Consider the following 26,991-nt stretch of genomic DNA (forward strand, 5'->3'; position numbering starts at 1 on the left):
AGTTTTGGATGTATATGTGTAAAATGCGGTCTGTGGTTGACTTTACTTGAAGAGATTTCATAATTGTTGTACATAAATTATACATATTCATAACTCACGTGTGAATTTGATTTGTTTAAAAAGACAAAACAAGTTAACAATATAAATGGCCTGCCACAAATACGTAAGTTTGAGTTCTTGACTACTCAAACCAGTGCATGCCTTTTATAGATAGCAGCTTATGAACAATGGCTTCAGAATTCCCGTTTGATCTATAACTGTGTATATAACATGTAGAACAAAATGTGAAAGCCTCATTAAGTAAAAGCTAAACTTATTTTACTCCTAAACCGAAAACCTCATTTCTAAAAACCCACTGAAAATTCCATAGGGAACCCATGAAGGATGACTTACAAATTGACATCATGCCTGAATAGCTCTATTAGAAAGTCTTAAAAATTGGTTATAGATGAGTGGCTATATTATTGTTAATTTGTGTTAGAGGTTCAAATGAAGATCAATATTTTATTTTGTGCAAAGGACGGGGAAAATAGTACAAAAATATAGGTATAGGCTATCTTGATTTCATCCCAAGGCAATGTACATGTACAGGCAATGAATGTTTATTCTAATGCAGCACTTGATGTTTCTAGCATTAAATGACGCACACCAGCGGTTTCTGCATCTTTTTACGTTTAAACTAGAAGGCATCAGTAGTTTACATGGGTGCCGCTGATTGGTTAGTGACATCTGCACGTCTATGTAGACTCCGCCCACTCTGTTTCTTTCTGCGCGTGTGGGTGTATTTTTACAGCTTGAAACTGAACTAGACTGAAACTCTCCGCCCTGTGCTGGGCTTGAAGAGTCGGAATTTACGAGGCTGGCAGCATGGTTTTTATTTACAGCATTGTCACAAACTTTGGATTTAGGATTTGACTATGTAAAATCACATTTCTTTCGTACTGTTTAGTTATGCTTTGACAATATATTCTGCGAAGAAGGCGCATCACACTAAACGCCGGTTAATGAACAAACCTAGTCGCTGAGATCTGAAAGTCCATCAGAAGGTAGGCTTTATTTTAATGAGACTCTTTACGTTTAGTGTTTTAAAGTTGCACCCATGGTAACAGATGTTGCATCTTAATTGGTTGAGATTAGGATGTGTGTCAACTCACGTGCGGCCGGATGCATAAGTGGTTTGTTTTCATAAAGAACAGCATATTACCCGAGCTTGTGTGCAGAAGTAGGCTACATTCATTGCACTGTATTTTTTCTAAATGATGACTGTCTTACAAACTAGTGAGCCAACCTAGATAGCATTTTGGGTCACCGTATTTGCCTGTTGTGGCTAAAAAAAGATGTCTTGGTATGAAGCTCACCAGGTTTTTAGACACAACCCATAATTGTGTGCTACTGTAAAATGATTTTGCAAAGCGATTGCACGCATGTGTAATCTGGCTGCATGATAATCTGCAGTTGGTGGATTAAGTGTAACGAGCGTCACTGCTTTAGTCATTTTAATGGACACGGATTCTCCTCAGTCTGGGGCTTTTCTCCATGTTCCAGAAGAATAAACCATATAACAACTCCAACATAATATCTCTGTTTTATATTTTAAACTGCTTTTTGCCATTTGTCATGTTCTCAGGACAATAATATTTCTCATAAATGTCAGGCTTGGGCAAGATCTCACATGTTTTAAATGTTACAATGGTAACGCTTTACAAGTAGGCCTATCATAACGTTAGTAGCCAGCCTGGTTTCACATACAGGGTTTAGACTAAACCAGGATTAGGCCTTAGTTCAATTAGGATATTTGATAGCTTTTTTTAAACATGCCTTAGAAAAAACATTACTGGTGTGCATCTTGAGATTTAACAATGACACTGACATATTTTTAAGATATGTCAGTGCAAGTTGCTTTAAGTTAAAACAGCTCAAACATGCATTTTAGTCTGGGACTATCTTAAAGGGATAGTTCACCCAAAAAAAATTGTCATAATTTACTCACCCTCAAGTTGTTACAAACCTGTTTGAGTTTCTTTATGCTGTTGAACACAAAATAATATTTTTTAAAGAATGTTGTTTACCAGACAGATCATGGGAGCCATTGACTTAAAAAATTACTATGGAAGTCAATGGGTGCCGTCAACTGTCTGGTTACCAACATTCTTTCAAATATCTTATTTTGTGTCCATCAGAAGAAAGAAATTCATACAGGTTTGGAACAACATGAGGGTGAGTAAATGATGACAATTACAAATTTTTGGTGAACTATCCCTTTAAGCCTTGACTGTGAAACCGGGGGTATATTTATTAGCTAACACTAATGAAAAATGAGCAATATATATTTTTACAGCATGTATTAATAATTTCCTTTAACGTTAGTTTGTAAAAAAGCGAATGGTTCATTGTTTGTTCATGCTAGTTCAAAGTGCATTAAGAATTTTTAACAACTTAAGTTTTAAAAAAAAGTATTAGTAATAAATGTTGAAATTACCATTGACAAAGCTTAGTAAATGCTGCAGAAGTATTGTTCATTGTTAGTTCATGTTAACCAATAGAGTTAACTAATGTTAACAAATGAAACCTTACTGTGAAGTGTTACCATTTTTGCTGTTTCATAAATCGTTCTGTTTCATAATTATGTTCCTGTTAACCTATTATAGGCTGTTTAATAGCAGCTTCCATTGTGACTTACTCCATATAGTATGACAACAACCCAGCTATCTTTTTTTAAAAGGATTTGCAGAAATCCTTCATGTTTATGAAAGCTGCATCAAATTTTAGTGGTTACAGCTGCAGGAATGTGCAAGGTGCACATGCAAAGTCAATTCAAACATCTGATGTCCTGAAACTGGTTGTTCTTTCGTTTATTTGAGTGACTACAAATCAAAGCATACTTTTATCAGTGGATGTGGGAAGCTTTTTCCGCATGATTTTTTTCTCACTTCTCACTATTTTACTTATGTCTTACATGCAGCACTGAGTATTTGGCCTGTCTGGACACTATTAAAGGGTCCGTGAAGGTGAAAGTGTAGCCCAGGGAATTCAGGAACACATCCTTCAGTACTGCTCTGAGCCATTAGTGCTGTATATGAGCAGAGGCGCTAAGCTTCATGAACAGGTGCAATGTCCTTCTCAGTGGACTTCAAGGAAGTCTCTTATATCATTTGTATCTGACAATTAAAATCTCTAAATCATTGATTATTCAATAGTGGACACACAGAGACCGCATGCTGCGTGCAGATTTTTGTGAGGAAAACGGGCCAACATTCAACCATCTGGTGACTACAATACTCACTGAATCTTATTTAAAAGATCATAGATTTGCATAAATAGGGCTATTTACTTTTATATCAAGCTTGGCCATTTTAGAGTTATCAGTTATTCTTGTTCTGTGAAAGAGAATTTCAAAGTTACTTTCTTGTGGGACTGTTCAATGGTAGTCTGATCATGGTTATTCGATCAAATCACAATTATTTGAGATAACCGCAATAATTGTGCAGTTTAAAATTTTAAACATGTTTTGCCAAAGAATATAAAAAACACTGTTGTGACAGTCAAAGCTCTACAAAATGAAGTTTTGTGGGTTTAATCACAATGCATTATTATATTATGTTATATTATTTTATTAATTATTTTATATTATATAAACATTAATTTTCACAGCATTAAAGTAAACCATATGGGTCTATTTTATAATAATTTTATTTGTATAATTTGATATATTATAGATACAATTCCAAGTAAATAAATAACATATGAGACTTACAGAGTGGCATTAACAAAACTGAATTAAATTGTTAATCGCAATTATTTGTATGAAAATTAATTCAGAATTCATGATCTTGACAGGTTTACTTTCTTGTGCAGGTTTTGAAATAAAAGCTAATACATATCAGTGGCTGCTGTATGTATGTAACTAAAGCATCTAGAGATGTCACAGTGTGAGGTAAACTCCTCTGTTGTGATGAGGCTGTTGTGTGTGAGTAGTATATGATCCCATTTGTAGATTTATCATAAGCTTGGGTGATTTGAACCCACACACTTTACCATAGCTTTGCGTCTCTCAATTTTGTAATAGCATGTCAGGTCAGATAAATACAGGAATTGACTGTTTCTTGGAAGAGGTGTTATATTATGAAATCACAGCAGACTGTACGGCTTTGTTCAGCAGACTCTCACACATCTCCCTCAAGCTCATGTTCTACCTCTTCCTTATGCAAGGTCATATTATTGCTTATGATTTATAATCTTTTAAGATTTCAATTTTATCCCTAGCTGTTTGGTAATCAGTATACACGTCAGTTTTGCATCAGATTGGACTGAATTTCCTGGCCTCTTTTTGACAGCATTGTAATTGAATTTAGAGTATGGCACTATGGCCATACACTATCATTCAAAGTTTTGGGGTCAGTAAGATTATTTTTTGAAAGAGACTGACAACTGGAGTAATGGCTTCTTAAAATGTAGCTTTGCTATTAAAATAATACTTGACATTTTAAAATATAATACAGTAGAAAACTTTATTTTACGTTTTAATAATATTTCAAAATGTTTACTGTATTTTTTATCAAATAAATTTGATAAAATTATTTCACTTCTTTCATTTCTTACATAGTCATACCAAACCCAAACTTTTGAACACTTCCTCCAAAATTTAACCCACACCTAAAAGTCTTCTCAACACTTAATTTAAAACCAAACCTAACTTTTTGTGAGCTTTTTTCATAAAGAATGTGCTTTTGCTTATTTTATTTCAAAATAAATACCACTTGGTTTGATATTTTAATATTCAATGCATAATATGCAAATAATTTTCATTTCTGCAACATGCTGCATTTATAATACTGCAAGTATATGAACAGTCAAGTGGACAAAAGTTTTCTTGCAGCATTCAGGAAGTACAGACTAGTTCAGACCTATCCCAAACTATCATACAAAAAAAGTGAGACATAAGATCTGTCGGATCACAGGGAGTGCTTTCAATTCCAAATTTCTTTTGAGAATCCGTTCAGTTCATTAGAAAACCAACACATCAAACGGATCTGATTTAGATGATTACTTTGTCAGCATAACAGAATTTTATGAGACTTTATAGAGTAATGGATGGTTTGATTTAGCAAAAGGCCTTTTAGTCAGCCATGCGCAGGCAGTGTTGGGGGGAACTCATTACAAGTAACTTGAGTTACGTAATCAGATTACTTTTTCAAGTAACTAGTAAAGTAACGCATTACTTTTTCAATTTTTCAATTTACAACAACATAAGAGTTACTTTTTCAAATAAGTAACGCTAGTTACTTTTTCATATTTATTGACTGACAGCTCTCCTGTCCCCATGTTGAGAGAAATAAAGTGAGGAGGTGTGTGTGTGTGCGCGTGCGCGCTGTGTAAACATGATGGTTATTTTAGTTCTAGACTAAATGTGAACATGTATTTATTTACTCATCCCACTTGTACGAAAACATTCAGTATTCCTCGAAATGAATAAAAACAGTAAAATGCAATCTCAGAACTTAACGCGAAACTTTTATAATTAACTATATTAAATGAGACACAATTATACTTTTTATGTATTTAATCTCACTTTATTAACCAGTGTTTTTCCTGCTGACCTTCAATGATCTAATTCAACCACTAATAAGCAAAAATTACTTTAGATTAGATTTAGAAATAAGAGTGTTGAACTTCCTTCTCTTGTATCCTATTGTTCTTTAATCCAGAGCTGCGCCCTATACTGTACTGGTGTAAATATGCATGTCCCTCAGCCTGAGGCTTCTAAATTCATTTCACTTTTGGTGTGAAAGTGCCTTAATATTTGGCAAAAATATATCTCTTTTTTTGTTATTAAAAAACAAACAAGCAAGCCCAGCCCAGGTGAGAAAAAGTAACGCAACAGTAATCTAACGCATTACATTTCACAAAAAGTAACTAAGTAACGCAATAAGTTACTTATTTTGGGAGTAACACAATTTTGTAATACATTACTTTTAAAAGTAACTTTACCCAACATTGTGCGCAGGTAGGGTCAAATCTTTTCTGTGAAGTTATTTGAGCACCAGGGTATTGTGTGTGGAAATTAGAAAATGAAAAAGTATATACCGTAGTTGGACGTTCACTAAAAGTAGATTTAAAAAAATAAAAAAATTGCAAGGACAGTATGGCATGAAGTAATGGAAATAAAAGCAAATAAAATAAAATCTGATTATACAGCTCTTGTGGAGAGTCAAATTACCTTAATTTGTGATATTTTTACCTTTATTCTTGATTCTTTCTCTCTTTCGTTCTCTGTTTGCTGGCTGCTGAATTTGGAATAAAAAGCAGACTGTGGTGGGTAAACCCCATGTGTGCATAACCAACTCTTTCTCTGCTTCTCCGTGTCTCTCTCAATTCTGCTGGTCCTATCAGGAAACCACAGGCCCCATCCAGACTCTGTCTGTTGTGATGATATAGGCACGGTTGAAAAGACACCACATTTGTATTAATTAGTGGACCTCTAGACCTAACATAGGGAACGGGATTGAACTGTAATTTTATTGTTACTGTAAGCTGATTTTTTTTTCCCACTTTGCTTTGGAGAAAGAAATATTATGAAGAATTAAGTTTATCCTGAATGAGCAGGGGTTTTATAATCCCAGTAGCCTCAGCAGAGACATGGGTTGTGTCTGGGCCTTAGGACATCATGTGGTAGGACGAGTTCATCTGCTCTTGGGCAGTCTGTGCGTCATCATATATTTCAGAGGCTTTTAGGCTCTTGTCGATGACCTGAATATTTCAGATTATTTAAATAAATGCCCATCACTGATGATGAAAATGCTTCTTTAAAAAGAAAAAGAAAAAGAAAATCACTCAGTGAAGAAAGGCCGAAGTTTATGTTTTACTCCCCTCCCCCTCCCCCCCCCCCTCCCCCTCCTCCCGCTATTTTGGCTTCAAAACTTTGTAAGTGTTCATGGAAAAGATTATCAGAAGTCCCTCCAAAAGGATGACTGTGCGTTACAGCGGCTTTATAGGGGTATCCTCCTCTTTCGAAGAAGCCCCTCCTTCCGAAATACGAAATGTGTTCTGATTGGTTTGCTAGCCCAGTGTGTTGTGATTGGTGAACCGGTTAGAGCATGTTCTGGAAATGTCATGCCCCTTACCATAACACCGAGTTTCATTAGCTCAGGTGTAAATATTAATGATGGCGTCAATTTTGCCATACCAATTCAAGCCCGATTTGAGTGTTTACGAACAAGAGGATCATTCACGAGAGCCTCAGAGCTAAACACTACATTAAGGGCCAGGTTTACTAACAGCCTGTGCCAGTGCAAACCCTTTTTTGGCATTAAAAAACTACTGCCAGGATTTACTTAAGACACGCAGTAAAAAAACAGCGCTTAAAAGGCTTGGACAGGGTTATTTTTGCGGATGACCTTATCGCATATGCGTTTGTAGGAGTTTCCCTTTCAGATGCAAAATTTATGGGAGGAGAGTATTTAAATGAATAATGCAGGTGATTTACTAAGGTTTGAGCTAGTCAGTTTAATGGTATTTGCGCCATTATTTAACGCCCAAAAAAAGCATGTCTTAAACCAGACGCAAATTTGAGCTGCTCTTGGTAGATTGTGTTGGTCATTATGGAAATGATCCGGCTGTGTCTGTGTTCTTAAATTTGTGCGTCGTCATTAGATAACGCGCAGATCTTTCCACTACTATCTGCACTTTGTTGGAATTGTGCTCTCACACTCATTTGCCATGTTTAGTAGATCTTACCCCAACACTGTAATGTTAGCTAGCAGGCTAGCGGAGCCAAACAGTTTTGCCCTTTGTTTTCGTTGCAGCAACAACATAAAACTTATTATTTGAACTGTTAATAGAAAACACAACAACAAAAAATAAAGCATACTTACAGGTTGTGATCCATAAACAACTGATTGCCCCGAAAAAGTGGGAACCGCTCCGTCTTTCAGGAAAAGCTTTTGTGCTTAGCCGCCATTGTAGTCTCTTAGGATCTGGAAGCTGTCCTTCGTAAAATGTGCACACAGATAAACATTGGGGTTCCAATCAATGATCCAATCAATCCCGCCCCACCTCGGATACAGTACGTCAAAATAGGGAAGAAAAGACTATCACAACTTCCGTTTCATGCTGACTTTAAAGCTCACTTGAAAATGAAAATTCTGTCTTCATTTACTCACCCTTATGTTGTTCCAAACCTGTATGACTTTTTCTTCCATGAAATAATAATAATAATAATAATAGATTTTATTTATAACGCGCTTTTCATTCCAAAGAATCTCAAAGTGCTACATAAAAGAACAACAATAATAGCTGCAGAATACTAAGAACAATAAAAGCAATAGAACAATCAGCACATAAAAGCCTTTCTAAATAAAAAGGTCTTCAGTTCAGATTTGAAAGTATCCAGGCTCTGTACTTCTCTCAGCTCACTCGGGAGGTGGTTCCAAAGCCGAGGTGCAGCTGAGCAGAAAGCTCGGTCCCCCATAGTGCGAAGTCTTGTGGTCGGGACCTGAAGAAGTCGGTGACCTGATGATCTGAGAGTGCGGGAGGAGGATTTCAAGGTGATGAGTTCTTGTAGATAGGGTGGTGCAAGACCAGTGATACATTTGTGTGTGAATAGCGGAATTTTGAAATCGATTCGGAATGAAACAGGGAGCCAGTGGAGTGAGTGTAAGATGGGAGTTATGTGATCATATTTTCGGACTCTCATGAGGACTCTGGCAGCGCTATTTTGGATGTATTGTAGCTTCTGCATGTTTCTGGCAGAAATCCCAATGAAGAGTCCGTTACAATAATCCAACCTGGTGGAAATAAATGCATGAACAAGTTTCTCTGCATCTGAAAGAGTTAAAAGAGGACGTAGTTTGGAGATATTTCGAAGATGGTTGAATGAGGTTTTGCAAATATATTTAATGTGTTCATTGAAGGTCAGCTGCGGGTCAAACCTAACCCCTAGGTTTGTAACAGAGGAGGAGAAAGTGATGGCTTGGTCGTCCAGGATGAATTGAGATACGGGCGAGGAGTGGATCTGTTGATTAAACATCTCTTTATGAAACACATAAAGAGATGTTTAGCAGGTTGCATGAGCTGCTTGGGAACCAGCGGCTGTCAAACTCCAAAAAAGTATCATAAAAGTAGTCCTTCGGATTCATTTCATATGAAAACCTTGTGTGATGAAAGTCATTTAAATTGTTATTCATTATAAGGCTCAGTCTGTTTTTAGCCTCTCCTGCAGGTTGATGCATCAAAAAGGAAAATCTTGAAAGATGGATGCAATTACCTCAGAGACATTCACGGTGTCTTTGACTTTTTCCAAGCTTTTACATTTTACCTGAGTGGCTGAACTGGAAATATGTTGTTTGGAACTGATCTAGTTTTTCCTTCCATAAATATTATAGGATTAATATTAGACCTTTTTGAAAGCATCCTTTTGGTCTTACTGCCAGTAATAAGAGTTCTTTGAAGGATAGTGCTTAATGGTTATATTTATAGTCAAATCATATAAATGTGCAGTTTACTAGCAGTACATATCCATTGCATGCATTTGCAAAAACACACATCCTCAGGCTTTTTGATTCACCCAATAAACTTAGGATAGGTACTTTAATTGTGGTCTTATAAATGGTGTTCAATGTTGTTTAAAGCTTGTGACAACCTGCTGCTTTTTGACTGAAAGACTTGAAGCTTTCCTGTTTAAATAGGGAAGAATTTCTACCAATTCCTAGAAATAATCACATGTCTTTCTGTTAAAACCCTTGTAGAGTCTAAAGTCTTTTGGGGAGGAAACATTTGGCTTTCGTGTGATTCGAGACCTTGTGCGTCTTTATTTGATCTTGGATGTCAGATGTTTGAAACATTCCTTTTATTGTCTGTTTTCTTTTCAAGCTCATGCACCATCTGCGTACAATTAACATTTTATTTTCATACAGCGTGATCCAACAGAGAAAGTGTTCATGTCAAATTCACAGTGTGAAGATGCCTCATAATGAGCACTATTGTGAAAGCAGCCACTTCTTAGACAAAGGCGGCGATCCACCCCACAGCTCTCAAATACAACACCATTTGCCCATCTGCAGGGCTACAGATAGACTTTATCATTCTTGTGCTTTCCTTTGAATAGAAGCCGTTTTCAACGTATGGTTAAAAGAGGTTTTTATATGAGCACCATTCATGTTCTGCTGTGTAATGCTGGTGCGAGGCTTGGCCTGTTTGAGTTTCATGTTTCTGCATGTTGATGGAAGCTGGGATTGTGAAGTATAAAGCAGAGGAACCGCTCAGTGGTTATTAATTGGGTGTGTTGGACTCACTGGAGAGAACTGACATGTGAACACAGACGGCATTCTTTGTTATATCACAAAGTCAAGCTCTTGGCAGACATGAGGCAGTTAATGGAGGCCAGACAAGTTATTTATAAGACATATACAAAGGTGACACATGGCATTTCTCTAAAATTTGATATATGGGTCAAAGACATGTCTTTAATTTGTTTTTAAAAAAATCAATAAAAATGCAATTCATGCATAAAATTATTACAAACTTTTATATGAGGAGCATGTTTTTAATTTCTGCATTTAAATGCTTGAAAATAAAACTTATGTAGTTTGGCATAATTTTTTTTTAGGGAACAAACTTTTTTCCCACTGCATTCTTACATTGTCCCTATTTTGTTATTTTAAAGGTCAATGATTTTGCTTTGGAGATGACCTTTGGCATCCCAGGTTTAAAAAAACCACTCAATTTTATAATATGCATTGCAGCATCACCTCTTTTCTTACAGTTTCTGAAACAGTTTGATTTAAGGATTCGTTCTCTTTAAACCCCTCCTTTCGAGCCTACTCTGCTCTGATTGGCCAGATGGCCCAGTCTGTTGTGATTGGTCTACTGCTTACAGCGTATGTCGGAAACCATATCTGAATTTCATCTCTGGAGACCTGCTCAGCACTTGTTTATACAGTGAAATGAACAGTAATGATGGTGTGTTGGTTTCAATTCGAGTCCTCATCCTTTGGAAGAGCATGCAAAGTGAATTCACAGTGCAGAAAACAGCATCTTATCGACATTTCGACAACACACACCAAACTCTTCCAGCTACAACTACACTATTTGAGGGCAGGTCAAAATTCGCGAGGAGACAATAAATACCATAGGCTGGAATTATGCAAATTCGTAACAAACATACAGTACATAAGTGTGTAAGACTGGAATTACTGAGGACTCGTTTCAAGCAGTTAAGAATCTTTCCTTTCTTTTGGGAGACAATAACTCTATTTATCGTGCACTTTGACCTTTTACACAGACCTTTTACAAAAAGAGCTAGGCTATATAACACACACTACATGAAAGGTAATATATGAACAAATTTAATAGGGGCACTTTATTATTTGAAAAAAAAATTGTATGCTAACTCAAAGTCATGGATAATTCAGGTTATGTTAATATCACTTCTCCAAAACCTTAATGATATTTATATTAATTAATAGTTCATGATATTTGACGGTCCTGAGAGCCTATAAAGTTTGGCATGTTGGTGTCCATCTTACTGGAAGAGACTTAAATCACCGTGGCTTACAGTAAATCAGGGACTGGTTTGTGCCTCCACACACTCTCTTACGGGGTTTTGACGGCTGTTTCCTGGTGGTTCCACGCAAACGACATCAACATCAGGTTTGCGTTTTTGTATGCCATTCATGTGAGTGCCAAGTTTACTCATTTATGGTTGTGAGATTTGGCCTGTTTTTGCTCATACTCTGCTACAGTTGTCAGATTAACCGAGCGTCTTTCTGCCTGTTCTTCAATGAATATGGCTTGAAAGTTCCCTCCATTTTCAACCATTAGTACATGTCACAATCACAGCATATTAAGTATAAAACAGTCTGCCAGACCAGCCACTCTTGTAAAGGTTTGTCTGTTTTTAGAGTTGAGAACTATATTTTTCTCAAACAGCTTCTTTGGCAGTTGCAAAGACTGATTCACTTGGGAGTGAATGCATAATTAAAGGGATTTTCCAGAAGTAAATTGCTTTTGTTTCTGAAATATTGCAGTTTTCTTCCCTTAAGTGATGTTATGGAAGTGTTGAAGCAATTGTGTCCCTCTGAATTAATGACACAGAGTGACTTTATTAGCAGTTTTAACGTTTCCATCAAAAGCCAGTGAGGATTTTAACAGCAAAATCAAATCAATACAGACAGCCCACACAGCGAGTCCTCTCTAGTGGGAAATGCTCCAGGCGGCCATCACCCTGGAAAGTATTTGAGATCACATGCTGTTTAGGCATGCGCTGCAGAAAGTCCTCTTGGCTGGCGATGGACGCAACTGAGACAGAAAGATGTTTGTTGGCAGGTCAGAAGATGGATCTGAAGCACAGCCATGGAGTTTTAATGGACCGCTTTGTTAATTTAAAGAGCCGTACGTGTGTTCAGTCTTCAGCCAAGAGATACAGAGGAGCTCTATTGGCCTTGAATAGATTAGTTTAGATTAATTTCAAGATGGTTTATTTTGGTCTAGAGTTTTTTGTTTTTTGTTTTTTTGTATTCAATATCAACTCTATTATTCAAAAATACACAATTTGTTTTTGAAAGTCTCTTATACTCACCAAAGCTACATTTATTTGATATCAATGACTGTAAAAAGATATATTGTAAAATATTATTATAGTTTAAAATAACTGATTTCTATTTTAATATATTTTAAAATGTAATTTATTCCGGTGATGGCAAAGCTGAATTTTCAGCATCATTACTCCAGTCTTCTGTGTCACATGATCCTTCAGAAATCATTCTAATATACTGATTTGGTGATTTGCCCTTAACTATGATGCTAACCAGCCAATTTAGCCTTTCAACTTTGGTCTTTTAATAAAGGTGATTGATCATAGAAATCTTGCTGCAAGGTTAAGCTAGCTTGCTGGTTAAAACGCCGGAGAGTGAGACGTCCATCATATGAACACTATTTGAACAAGTTAACTCTAAGATCAGGCTGACCCATCATGCAGAGGTCAGCTGAGTCATTATAGTGGACTCTATCCAGTCTTAACCTCACTGGCCAACCAAAATAAATGCAATGAAATAGTGCAGAACGGCTCTAGCAGTCCAGTGGTATGTGCGGCATTTCCCAGAATGTGCAGGGAGCGCTCTGCCCAGATCAGCCGGATTCATGCCCAATCGCTTGGTTCCTAAAGGTGCATGCAAGTTTTTCAGAATTTATTGATGCCAAATGCGCCATTAAAGCTCTGAAACGCTCACACAGATACAACTAGTAAATGGATGCTTATTTACCTCTGTGGTTAATTATCATTGGACGTTCTTTCTTTGTTTAAAATATGAACCTGGAGTAAATATCACAGCAGCGTTTCAGTTATTATGAGTTGAATGAATGTGCCTATTTTGTTTCTATTGACGTCAAAAGGATGAAAAACACAGATCAGATTCCTGTGGCTTCTGAATGTCTTTGTCGTCCCTCTTTTCTGTGAGGACCTATTGTGTCAAATTGTTGCTCATGGAATGAATTTGTCTCAGTTGAGCCAGTGTTTCGAACAAGACCAGCAGTTTTTAGCCATCTTTTGCAGAGAAAAATGTGTGTGTCCCATTAGTCAGTCAGCAATGGGTTGTTGAGTTTCTTATAACCATTTTGACCTTCTATATTAATATATTTCCAATAACTATTTAAAGATTTGTTTGAAAATGAAATACGTCATTGCGAGAACTACAGATTGCATCCACAAAATAAGGAATATGCTACGGTGTTGAATCCCGAGCACATCTTTTAATAGAATCGTGTTTGTGAGAGTGAAAGCAGAGAAAAAGCATCCCTGCTCAGGAAGGAAGTGCTTTCCAAATGAGGTCATTCATCATGTACATCTGCCTTCTTGTCCTGTCTACAAAAACCAACTCAGTGTCCCATTGGAACATCTGGCCCAAGTCAAAACATCACCCATGTCCTTTCCAGCTCAGACCTCCTGTTGGAGGACCTCAGGAAGGAGAACTACTGATTGCATAGGAGGAAACGCATTAATTGCATCAGAAGAGTAGAGTAATTTGGGTTCTTTACAAGCTGAGCTCAATCGACAGCAAAAAATCAAATGTTAATGGAGAGTCACTTACAATGGAATATTTTTAGAAATGGGATTTCATAGAAATTGTGTTAATTATTTGTTAAATATTGTGTTTTATTTGAGCTGTAACACTCTCATAATATTGTACGGTTGCTTTTGGTGTATGGCATTACATTTTCATGACAACAATACTGTTAAAACAGGATTTAACTTTACACAGAACAGTTTTCATTTGGAATAAGTTCTGTTGTACAGTGTTTCTCGTTTCTACAAATGAGGTCATTCATCATGTACATCTGCCTTCTTGTCCTGTCTACAAAAACCAACTCAGTGTCCCATTGGAACATCTGGCCCAAGTCAAAACATCACCCATGTCCTTTCCAGCTCAGACCTCCTGTTGGAGGACCTCAGGAAGGAGAACTACTGATTGCATAGGAGGAAACGCATTAATTGCATCAGAAGAGTAGAGTAATTTGGGTTCTTTACAAGCTGAGCTCAATCGACAGCAAAAAATCAAATGTTAATGGAGAGTCGCTTACAATGGAATATTTTTAGAAATGGGATTTCATAGAAATTGTGTTAATTATTTGTTAAATATTGTGTTTTATTTGAGCTGTAACACTCTCATAATATTGTACGGTTGCTTTTGGTGTATGGCATTACATTTTCATGACAACAATACTGTTAAAACAGGATTTAACTTTACACAGAACAGTTTTCATTTGGAATAAGTTCTGTTGTACAGTGTTTCTCGTTTCTACACAGATGTTTCATTTGTTCCCAGTAAGCAAAAGTTTATTTTTGGTAATAGTCATGTTAATTGCACATTCACATTTGTGAATCTACAAAATACCTCATTTGGTGGATTGCGGGTGGCATGCGATTGGCTTGTGAGTATGACGCTGAAATGCCACATGCTGAACTGTTTAGTGAATTTGCTCCTCAGATAATGAGAGAATATTGAGGCCCCTGATGTGATTTGCTTTTGATGTTATAAATGTTTTTATTCACCACAGTGCTCTGAAAGACTCAGTATACACAGTATTTTGCTGTAATAACAAACTTTACAAACACAACAGCCTACTCATGTGGGCTCCTTATGTCACTTCTTCTGTATAAGAAACAATTCCTTTGGATCACTATCATTGAACAGTTTGACCAAGCTGTGATGAATTAAAAACAGAGAATATATACTGCTTTAGAAACCGTAATTGTTTTATATTCTTGGACAAACAGCATATAAACAGCTATATTTTCATGTAATGAATGTGAAACACATCACATCTATGTGTAGGATTCATTAAGGCAGGGAAAATAACCCCTTTAGTGTCAATATAACTCTAGCAATCCATATTTTACATCAGTTCATTCGAGTTCAGATTGTGTGTCTTCCAAATAACCTGATTAATATTTTATAAAGTGTTTTCTGGGAGATGTATATCAGGTCAGATTTATGCTAGCAGAATGTTTGTTTTTATTGCTGTTTGCTTGTTGCTAACAGCTATGAGCTGAAAGTCTTTATATGGTAACTAGCAATTAGGATTCAAGTGGATTTCTGGGAAATTCTTGGTTCCTCTAATGTCCTGTTTCTGTAGTGGTTTTCAGTCAATCGCTGTGGTTTTATCAGCAGTTTAGTATGATTGGAAAGGAAAGGCTATCATTTCTTGTCAAAGGCAGAGAAGATAAATTGTATGAATCAAGAGCATAGAAAGGCTTGTATCTGTGACCTTAGCTAATCGTTTGCCAATTGTCACATTTTGCTCTAACCTGTGCTTCCAATACACATTGCAATAAAGTCAAGAGATGAAATAGTTCTGGGAAATACTGAAATTCAAGATATAAATATAAAGAACAATTCTTTTGTCGGTTTATAAGGGTCAGTGCTACTCTCTTGCCCAAGCCTGAAATTTCTACAACCACATTTTAATGTGTTTGTTTGGATAAAAGTGTGGTCTGCACTAGGATGTGGTAGGTGGTGGTGGTGGTGGTGGGATCCCCCCCCCCACCCCAAAAAAAATCCCCATAGGGTGTTATTTGAAGGATTAAGTTTAACTTTTAGTAAAAGTGCCCTAGTTTTCGTAAGCAAAAAAGCGCTATTCATTCATTTTTCTGCAATGCTTCATGATCTAAACTGTCTGTATAGTCACTGAGAGTAGGTGTCAAATAGCCCCTTTGGCTGATTCTTCAGGATTAAGTCATTTCAAATAAAGCCAGTAAGTTCAATAATTATATTACAGAGTCTATATAGTATTTAGCCACAGACATTTAGAAAAGAACATTGAAAACTGAACAGACAAACAAGGTCTGATTTGTCCTGTGTTCCTGTGTCCTGTGTCCTGTGATTTGTCCAAAGTCATGTGTTGCTTTGAAAAGCTATATTTTCACTTAAAACCAAGCACACACAAAAGTAACAGTTTTTCATTGCTTTTATGAAATCTTGAAGTCTGACGCTCTGGTAAGCCATCAGAAAACGTCTTGGTTATGTATGGTAACCCTCGTTCCCCGAGGAGGGAACGGAGACGCGAGTCAGAAGTGATTCTGACGAATGGGGATCGCTTGCGAAAGCCTATCTACTTCGAGTGAAACTAAACGAGCCAATGCACATTGGCATGCAATAATTGCACCAGCAGCTGTACATCGCGGCGCGAGCATATAATGAGCAGAAGGTGCCCTTTGTTTTTCCGCATCCTTGTTTTTCCGCTGAGGAGCCGGACCTGTGACTCGGCCGTACAGCGGAAACTCAGCAACTGTGGCGAGGGGACTCACGTCTCTGTTCCCTCCTCGGGGAACGAGGGTTACCATACGTAACCAAGACGTTCCCCTTCGTCAGCTCACTATGACATGAGTCAGAAGTGATTCTGACGAATGGGGATATCTACCAAAATGCCACGGCTGCTGGCCCTTCCAGCGCTCCGCTTGTGCCTCCTGGCCTGACCTCAGTATTTGGGCAGAAAGTAGGAGCTCTAAGCAGGGAAGGTCAGTCACTGCTGTTCCGCAAGACCCACTCAGTGTGACTTATTGGATAACGCTGGGGAGGAGCATGAGTTCTGGGAACCAAGACCTGCTCCTCGTCCTTCCTGACTTTGCACAGAGTCTGTGCGAGAAGGCTCACTGGGGGAAACGCATACTTGCGTAGGCCCCCGGGCCAGCTGTGCGCCAGTGTATCCGTGCCGAGGGTCCCCTCGGTCAGGGAATAAAACAACTGGCAATGGGTCGACCTGGGGATGGAGACGCCACACTCCCGGAAGCGTAGGCTGCCGTGAGAGCTCGTTGGCTGCACGATTGAGCACGCCAGGGATGTGAATGGCACGAAGCGACCTCAGATGCTTCTGACTCCATAGGAGATGGCGGGCGAGTTGCAACATGCGGCGGGAGCCTAGACCACCCTGACGGTTGATGTACGCAACGGTCGTAGTGCTGTCAGTATGGACCAGTACGTGCTTGCCGTGTAGCGGCCCTGTGAGGCAGCCTAGCGCAAGGCGTACTGTGAGCAACACAAATGATGTGCCAACGCAGTTGAGGCCCCGTCCACAGACCTGAAACTGCATGCCCGTTGTACGTGGCCCCCCAGCCGGTGGCAGAGGCATCCGTGAAGACCACAGCATGCCTGGACACTTGTTCTAGGGGAACACCTGCCCGTAGAAACGAAGGGTCGACCACGGGCTGAAGGTTGGAGGCAGTGCGGGGTGACGTGCACCGGGTACATGCCGCTCTGCCACGCCCATCTCCGGACTCGGCCGTGAAGCAAGTGCTGAAGCGGTCTCATATGAAGCAATCCGAGTGGTGTTACTGTGGCTGTGGATGCCAAATGCCCCAGGAGCCTCTGAAAAAATTTCAGTGGGACCGCTGTCCTGCTCTTGATTGTACTCAAGCAGTTCAACACTGACAGGACGCGCTCCTCTGTGAGTCGCGCTGTCTGGTTGACCGAGATAAGAGATCCTCTGCACAGAGGAGAGTTTGCTCTTGTCCCAGTTGACCCGAAGCCCCAACAGGCTGAGGTGACGGAGCACCATGTCCCTGTGTTCGCACAACTGATCCCGAGACTGAGGCAGAATCAGCCAGTCGTCGAGATAGTTGAGATTATTAGTGCCGTGTTCTCATAGTGGAACAATGGCTGCCTCCACGACCTTCGTAAAGACACGGGGCAACAGGGACAGCCCAAAGGGTAGGACTTTGTACTGATATGCCCGTCTCTCGAACGCAAACCGCAGGAACGGTCTGCGTCGAGGAAGAATCGAGACATGAAAGTACGTGTCCTTCAGGTCGATCGCTGCAAACCAATCTTGGGGACGGATGCATTCGAAAATGCATTTCTGTGTGAGCATCTTGAACGGGAGCTTTTGCAGGGCCCTATTCAAGGTTCGCAGGTCCAAGATCGGCCATAACCCACCACCTTTCTTGGGTACAAGGGGCTGTAGAACCCTGTCTTCATATCGGCTGGAGGGACCGGCTCGATCACGTCCTTCGCCAGTAGGACAGATCTCTGCTCACAAGACAGGGGCATCGCTGCTCCACACGGAGGTAAAGTGGATGCCCCTGAACTTGGGAGGGCACTGGGCAAACTAAATCGCATAGCCAAGTCTGATGGGATGGATGAGCCAGCGAGACGGGTTGGGGGCGCTAGCCAGGCTCCCAGACACCGTGCAAGCGGGACCAACGGTACCACGGACGTACCCAGGGTGGAGCAGCGAGGTGGAACACAGGGACTCGACTCGGGAGGCACTGAGGCAGCCCGAAGTGGGGTCTGAGTGTGCTGTGCAACACTATCTGGTTCCAGGATGGGGCAGAGGGTGCGTGGGAAGGCCTGGTAGCATCCCCGAACCGCACACTGCTGCCCTCTGGCGATAGAGGGGGACGTGAGTGGCAAGGCATGGAAGCATCGCTCACTAACATCCGCGCCTTCTTGAGACCCAGAGATAAATAAGCTGCTATTACTGAGAATTTGGGTACCGCTGACTGAGACGCCAGCAGCGGAACAGAATTTGAATAAACAAAAGATTCTCTGCCCGGCCCTCCACCAGGGAAGAACAGCTGACTCTGGGTCCCCCGTCTCAGGGCTGCTGAGACAGGTGGCGCAGTCTTCTTGCGAAAGCTTGACTTCACAGTAGAGCTCGCAGGGGACTGACACCCTTGGCGACAAACAGACTGAGGGGTAGCCCACGAGTGACTCTGATAGCACACCGGGACAAGCTCTTGGTTACCTCAGCCTGCTTCTGAACTGTGGAGAACCGCTGGGCACTGTCTCCAACAGTGTCGCCGAAAAAGGCCACCTCGTGAGATGGGAGCATCGAGAAAGCGAGCTTTGGCGATGTCTCGCACCTCTGCAAGGTTTAGCCCCGGGGCGCTTCTGGACCACCAGCGTGGACATCGTCTGACCGAGGGCCAGCGCTGTGACTTAAACCACGGTCAGTCACTATGCACAGCTCAACCCCGACTCAGAACTACCCTTGTGCATTGCGTGTGTTGGCCCTCCACAGACTTGTAGGGTAGCCATCACATGCAGGGAAGAGGTGGTCTGCCATTAGCAAAGCCACTCCACCACCAAGGGTAGTGAGAGAGGAAAAACTTTTTCTGCAGATTTTGGCATGTTTGGCTTGCCATATAGGCATATTGCCATATACTTCCAAAGTTTTTCACACACATCCGGGCAGGCACGGGGGCGGGGGAAGGCGATTATGCGTTGCACTGCACCCCCAGAGTAGCTGGGGAAAGTGTGGCTGTCAAGTCTGAATCTGATTAAGCATGAGCACACACACCATTACAGTGGGAACTCCGCATCATCTTCATTTCCAGTGTAACAGCCCTCTCTCTGTTGCAGCGATCGACATCTGATCCTCCCCTGGAGCTCCGAATGAAATGCTTGGTCCCTCATGAGAAGGACCAGTAATCCCATCCGAAAGCTGCCAGCCAAGCGAGACAGTGAACGTGGCCATCAACCTCGATGGCACAAAGCACGCTGAGCATTCAAGTCCTCATGAGAAAGGCAAGAACAACGTGGCGACGTGGTCATGCTCTCATAAGAGAGCATAAACCACCCACGAACAGTCTCAGCATGTTTGCGATGCGCTAGAGGAGTGAGGGGCCCGAGGAGGTGGTCTCGTCAGGGAACGCTCACTGTAATCCTCAGATCACCAGTGCTATTAGCCAAAGTAGCCGTTTTTTGGTGGCCACCAGAAGAGGAACTAGATCGGGAAATATCTAGTGTTTGAAGCACTTGAGTCTCGACCGCGCATTTAGAGCACCAAACTACGCCGATGGGTTGCCGTGACAATCCGCGCTGTCAACCGGCAGCTCGACGGCTCAAGCCTTTACGAGAAAGGGGAGACGAACAACGTGCCGACGTGGTCATGTTCTAGTGAGAAAACATGAACCACCCACGAACGCAGTCTCAACATGCTTAAGCCCAGGCATGTGAAACAGTGATCGTGGCCGTCAAATGAGAACAGCAAACGACCGCATCCAGAAACACACGGTTTGAATGACATCTTGAAAAAGACGCAGTCAAACAGTGTATGCTCTTTCAGGAAACTGCTCTCTCTGGTGCTGAAGCACCCAGGGATGACCGCGGCTACACAAACAAGCCTGATGTGAGCACTCACATTCTCATTGAAGTCGCAACATTCTAAGCTGTGAAAACAGCTGTTTTGCTCTTTGTGATATCGCGGCCAGCGCTGTCTGCGCTGTAATATCAACACCAGCTTGAAGAGGCGTTCTCCTGAAGAAGCAGACTCGTCTTTTGAAGTTAAAACACTCTCAGATAAGATTGCAGAGCAGGAACAGCATTCACCGTCTGGCTCCAAAGCGAAAGACAAGGATGCGAGGCACCTGCTGCTCATTATATGCTCGCGCCGCGATGCACAGCAATTATCGCATGCCAATGTGCATTGGCTCGTTTAGTTTCACTCGAAGTAGATAGGCTCTCGCAAGCGATCCCCATTCGTCAGAATCACTTCTGATTCACGTCATAGTGAGCTGACGAAGGGGAACCAAGGGGGTAATCCATCAGCCGGAAACTGAAGCCTGCCTGGGGGCCGCCATTGGCTAGCAAGCCTTCACCTGCTGTTAGCATTCCATTGACTCCCATTCATTTTGGCGTCACTTTGACAGCGAATAACTTAAAATCTGAGGCGTTTAAAGACTCCGTTTGTCCATTGTTTATTTCTAAAGAAACACGACAATGTATAAATTGTATTACCTTGTATCTTACGTTATGGCCCCGTTGAAGCAGTTTTTGTAAAAATAGGCTAATGATTGCGCGCATTAGAGAAATTACTGTATAGACAGGAGGAGAAGCTCCCAGGCAATCGGGGGGACGTGGAGGCATAAAGTCAAGGGAGAAGCCCATGGAGAGTCATAAAGTTGATCCTTCTGCTAGCTCATGGACAGCTCCTACCAGTGGCATAACGAGCCAACACCGGGCCCTTATGCAGGATTATCAAGGCGGGCCACCCTACTAAAGCATGTGATGACGCAATGTCCACGAGTAGGCTACCATGAATAGGACAGGATAGGATCATAGAGACATAGCATATAAGAGATGAGATGAGTGACAAAATAAGGAGTAGCCTACGCGCACCACAAAAAAAAAAACACTAGTGAATGCACACCATAACACATGAACAAACACTGCTGGTGACGGCGCACCATCTGCTACTGCCAAAAAAAAAAAAAAAAGAAAGAAAAAGCTGCTACCACCAACAGTCGCTTCAGGTGCTTCACTCTCTTGCTCCAGCTCAATCTCGATCTCCCCCTCCTGTGCTATCTTTTTAAAGAAGCTTCCTATTTTTTGTAATTTACTCATTAATTTCTCCAATTCCTCTTTTCGTTTTCGCTTTTGAAAGCTGTTTGTGTTTGTAATTTGACGATGACTCCATATCGATATTGCCTGTCTCAAGTTCAATGTTTTTACTGTTTTGCACGCAATATGCTGGTTCACTTACCATATCCGGGATTCGAATTGGGACCCGGGGATACCCCAGTCCCAATTCGAAACAAATGACACCAAAATCCATCATTGTTAGTTTCAAACATGTATTTAATGATCGGTAAAATATGTTGTTGTCATTATTTATTCAAATAAATTCACGATCAAGTAAAATGCGATCAGACTAAAAGTAGTAAAATTGCGATAGGGGGCCTCGGCTGTCAATCAATATCTTCCAGTCACGCGGGCCCCTGATTGCTCCGGGCCCGTAAGCAACCGCGTACCCTGCTTACCGATAGTTACGCCTGTGGCTCCTACTCACGCTCTCCGTCTCTGCAAGATTTGGAAGGGAATGATTCAGATTCCTCTTGGCACAGCTACTAGAAGACTTACAACTGTCAGACAGGTTGCTCACGTCACATCTACGTCGTCAAGCTCAGTTTGAGCCTGTGCAGTACGCTCAGCCATCAGGAAGTGAGTGCTTCTAATTGACTTCACTTTTCTCCGTTGAAGTCTATGGGGTCGCTGTGTCCATTTCTTTTACTGTCTATGGGGGGAACAAATTATCTTTATGACTGTATCTACACTCACCTAAAGGATTATTAGGAACACCTGTTCAATTTCTCATTAATGCAATTATCTAATCAACCAATCACATGGCAGTTGCTTCAATGCATTTAGGGGTGTGGTCCTGGTCAAGACAATCTCCTGAACTCCAAACTGAATGTCAGAATGGGAAAGAAAGGTGATTTAAGCAATTTTGAGCGTGGCATGGTTGTTGGTGCCAGACGGGCCGGTCTGAGTATTTCACAATCTGCTCAGTTACTGGGATTTTCACGCACAACCATTTCTAGGGTTTACAAAGAATGGTGTGAAAAGGGAAAAACATCCAGTATGCGGCAGTCCTGTGGGCGAAAATGCCTTGTTGATGCTAGAGGTCAGAGGAGAATGGGCCGACTGATTCAAGCTGATAGAAGAGCAACTTTGACTGAAATAACCACTCGTTACAACCGAGGTATGCAGCAAAGCATTTGTGAAGCCACAACATGCACAACCTTGAGGCGGATGGGCTACAACAGCAGAAGACCCCACCGGGTACCACTCATCTCCACTACAAATAGGAAAAAGAGGCTACAATTTGCAAGAGCTCACCAAAATTGGACAGTTGAAGACTGGAAAAATGTTGCCTGGTCTGATGAGTCTCGATTTCTGTTGAGACATTCAGATGGTAGAGTCAGAATTTGGCGTAAACAGAATGAGAACATGGATCCATCATGCCTTGTTACCACTGTGCAGGCTGGTGGTGGTGGTGTAATGGTGTGGGGGATGTTGTTTTCTTGGCACACTTTAGGCCCCTTAGTGCCAATTGGGCATCGTTTAAATGCCACGGCCTACCTGAGCATTTTTTCTGACCATGTCCATCCCTTTATGGCCACCATGTACCCATCCTCTGATGGCTACTTCCAGCAGGATAATGCACCATGTCACAAAGCTCGAATAATTTTAAATTGGTTTCTTGAACATGACAATGAGTTCACTGTACTAAAATGGCCCCCACAGTCACCAGATCTCAACCCAATAGAGCATCTTTGGGATGTGGTGGAACGGGAGCTTCGTGCCCTGGATGTGCATCCCACAAATCTCCATCAACTGCAAGATCCTATCCTATCAATATGGGCCAACATTTCTAAAGAATGCTTTCAGCACCTTGTTGAATCAATGCCACATAGAATTAAGGCAGTTCTGAAGGCGAAAGGGGGTCAAACACAGTATTAGTATGGTGTTCCTAATAATCCTTTAGGTGAGTGTATATTTACATTGGTGTAATACAATATTAACATACACATAAATTCTATCAGGCTTAATATTTTTATTATTTTATTTGGCATTCCAAAAATAGATTTCTATTTAATATTAATTTAAAGCTGTTAATAATACTATATTGCAATCATTACAAGTCTTGGAATTGTTTTAGCTGTTGTATTAGCAATTTAGTTATTGAATATGGCATTGTTAATACTTGGTTTTGTTGGGCTAGATCTGCTACACTGCTGCTGCTGCTGTTGATTATTGCTGCTGTTGAAGAGCAAGGATGGATACTGCCAATATACAAAGACACACTGCTGTGAGCATGTAAGATATGCTGCTGCTGCACAAATAGACATACTTTAATCCCCTAGCAGATTTATGCAGGTGGAGCTGGGGGAGGTGGAGGATTTCAGAGGAATTCTGATAACGTGCTGTTGTATGACTAGCTTGAAACTATCAACAGTTCTGGAGCTGTGCTGATATGAAACATTTTGGTTATGCATTTTCTGTTTGTTTGCCTGTGCTGTTTAAAGTTAGCAGCTCTAGGAAATGCTTTTCATCATCATTGACCTCCAGTGCACTAACAGCAGGGACAGACCCATTTGAGTTAAGTGCCTTGATAGAGAAGGACTGTGATGTTACTCCACTGTTCTAGTGACCCCAATTTGAAATTGAACAGTGTTTGTGTTAGTAGCCCAGCCTATCTGACCACCCCATCACACATCTTTCGGGAGTTTTTTTTTTAAATTAAAACATTCCTATAGGAATACAAACTGCTCTGCTTTGAAGGGAAAAACTATAAATGGGCAAAGGCACACGGCAAAGGCACACTCTTGAAAGAAAAGGTTCATGGGATCATTTTATGGATTTATTAATTTGGTTTTAATTCAGTTTTAAATCTAATTAAATTGTTTGAACAAACAGCTTATAAACGTACTTTGAGTAGGCTTAACATGAAATAACATGTTAAGCAAGTATGAAACTATTATGCATCATTTAAGACATTTTTCCTTATATAGAACCTTTTTTGGCATAAAGGCAAGGCAAGTTTATTTATATAGCACATTTAATACACTATGGCAATTCATTTCAGAGTGTTTTACATAGAAAGGAATAAAAAATAAAGGGTTCTTTATATTGAGTCAAGGACCCTTTTTTTCTAAGAGTTGTCCCTATAGCTACAAACAATTTCAAATAATCAAACTGCAGAAAAATAGGACAATTTGCATCCTCTGGTGGAGAAGTCGGGGCATACACTTTTCTCACATTTGATATTTTTAAGTTAACTGAAGCATTGTAACAGGCCACTATGAATTACTGTATTAGTGTTACAGTAAGTTAGAGAAACTTAAAAAATGGTTCAGTCAAAACAAATTATCATTAAATATAATGAAAACAAAGGTGATGTTATTTGGTAAACATAAGGAGGATGTACAGTTCCAAATCAAAATTAACGAAATCGAAATAGAAAGAGTAAAAGAGTATAAATTCCTAGGAGTGATTCTTAGACACAATATTAGCTGGAGACCACAAATAAACAGCATGCGTACTAAATTAGCAAAAAATATTGCTATTATGGGTAAGTGTAGATATCTACGGAACCAACAAGCTCTCCTTATTTTGTACTATTCGCTTCCTTATCTCAGTTACTGCACGGAGATCTGGGGAATTACCTACAGTAGCCATCTAGTGACTGTATTTAAATTACAAAAGAAAGCTATTAGGATAGTGCACAATGCTGGGTACAGGGACCATACTAATACACTGTTTATAAAATCTAACCTTCTAAAGCTTGAAGATTTAATAAGGCTAAAAGTGCTTTTAATTGTTTTTAAAGCTAGAGCGAACCAACTTCCTAGCAACATCCAGCAATTATTCCTCAACAGAGAATGTGTCACTCGGAGAGGTGTGAACTTATGGAATGGCTTCAAGGATGAATTAAAGAATGCTGTAAATTTCCATCATTTCAAAAAAATATATAAGAAAAGTATCTTAACGCAATATGTCACATGTAACCACTAAGCAGTATTTCTGTCACTGTCTATTAAAATGAATATATAATGCTAAACGCAATATGTCAAATGTAACCACTAAGCAGGATTTCTGTCACTGTCTATTAAAATGAGTATAATATATCATATCATGCTGACACGGCTACTGTCACCAATGTCTCCACATGATCTGTCATATTTAAAATTAGGAAACTAGTTAAACTAACGCTATTTATTACCATTGTCATTACTATTGCAACACACAATAAACAAAAGAGAATTAGGGCAGACGAGACATGGACCTGTCGGGTGAAGGGCCCCCTTCTCTAAATGTATGGTAATGACAACAAGGTAATAACAAGAAATAATGTGTATAAGAAAAAAAAGAAAAAAAAACTTTTTTTTACACATGCCCATTTCATAAGACGATTTTAATGTAAAAAAAAAAGTGCAATTAAAATACGTCTCAGCTGAGCATTGACACTGTGAGTCCCAGGAGGACAAAAGCAGCTGTAGTATTACTCTGATATGACTGCAGTCTCAGCAGTGCATCATCATGTCTCAACAACCAGATGGAAATGCGGATTATTTTGGCATGTGTCTTATGTAAGGCAGCAATGTTGTGTGTGTGTGCATTCTTCACCCATATCTGTGCATTTATGAGTGTTTGAGCTGTTTATCTGACCCTGTTTGATCCTACAGCTGGGTGGCGAAGGGAGGGGTGGCAGACATGGCCGAAGCTGAGGACGAGAGCACGAACAGCAGCCTGCAGAGGAAGAAACCTCCCTGGCTCCGATTGCACATCCCCACTGTCCCGAACCCCATGGAGGAACAGAATAACTTTCTCCAGGTGGGTATTTGATGCTAGACTTTTGCTCAAGATCAAAGAGATATTGTTTTACTTTGAAACACTTGTGTTTCCATGAAATAAAAAAGAATTAAAATATTTTACTATTCACCTGTCCTACAGCCCGTCCTGCGTAATAGCTTGTACCTGCGGAGTGCCAGTGTACCCACTGAAAACATCCAGCTCAGATGCCCGCCGGTCGACCCCAATGCCTGCCGCAGACCCTCGGTCCTACGCAAACCGTCCATCTCCCAGACCATCAAGAGGTAAAATTACACATCTACAAGACCAAAAACACTACCGTTCAAAAGTTTGGGGTCAGTAAGATTTTTTTTTTTTAAATAAATAATTATTTCAATTGATCAAAAATGACAGTAAAGACATTTAT

General features: G+C 40.4%; 1 protein-coding gene across 2 annotated transcripts in view; it reads left to right on the forward strand.

The window, feature by feature from the left end:
* Window positions 1–803: 803 nt before the first annotated feature.
* The window catches only part of rhbdf1b (rhomboid 5 homolog 1b (Drosophila)), a 47,719-nt gene continuing 21,531 nt past the window's right edge, over window positions 804–26,991 (forward strand). The window contains exons 1-3 of one of the 2 annotated variants that reach the window (XM_056255399.1): window positions 804–1,046; window positions 26,459–26,606; window positions 26,727–26,869. In XM_056255399.1, coding sequence (XP_056111374.1) covers window positions 26,487–26,606; window positions 26,727–26,869 — 263 coding nt within the window. In that variant the 5' untranslated portion in view covers window positions 804–1,046; window positions 26,459–26,486. The remainder of the gene's footprint in view (window positions 1,047–26,458; window positions 26,607–26,726; window positions 26,870–26,991) is intronic. The other variant, XM_056255400.1, reaches the window with a different exon arrangement.

Source organism: Rhinichthys klamathensis, unplaced genomic scaffold, assembly GCF_029890125.1.
Source record: "Rhinichthys klamathensis goyatoka isolate OS25496 unplaced genomic scaffold, OSU_Roscu_1.1 h1tg000121l_1, whole genome shotgun sequence".
NCBI lineage: Eukaryota > Metazoa > Chordata > Actinopteri > Cypriniformes > Leuciscidae > Rhinichthys > Rhinichthys klamathensis.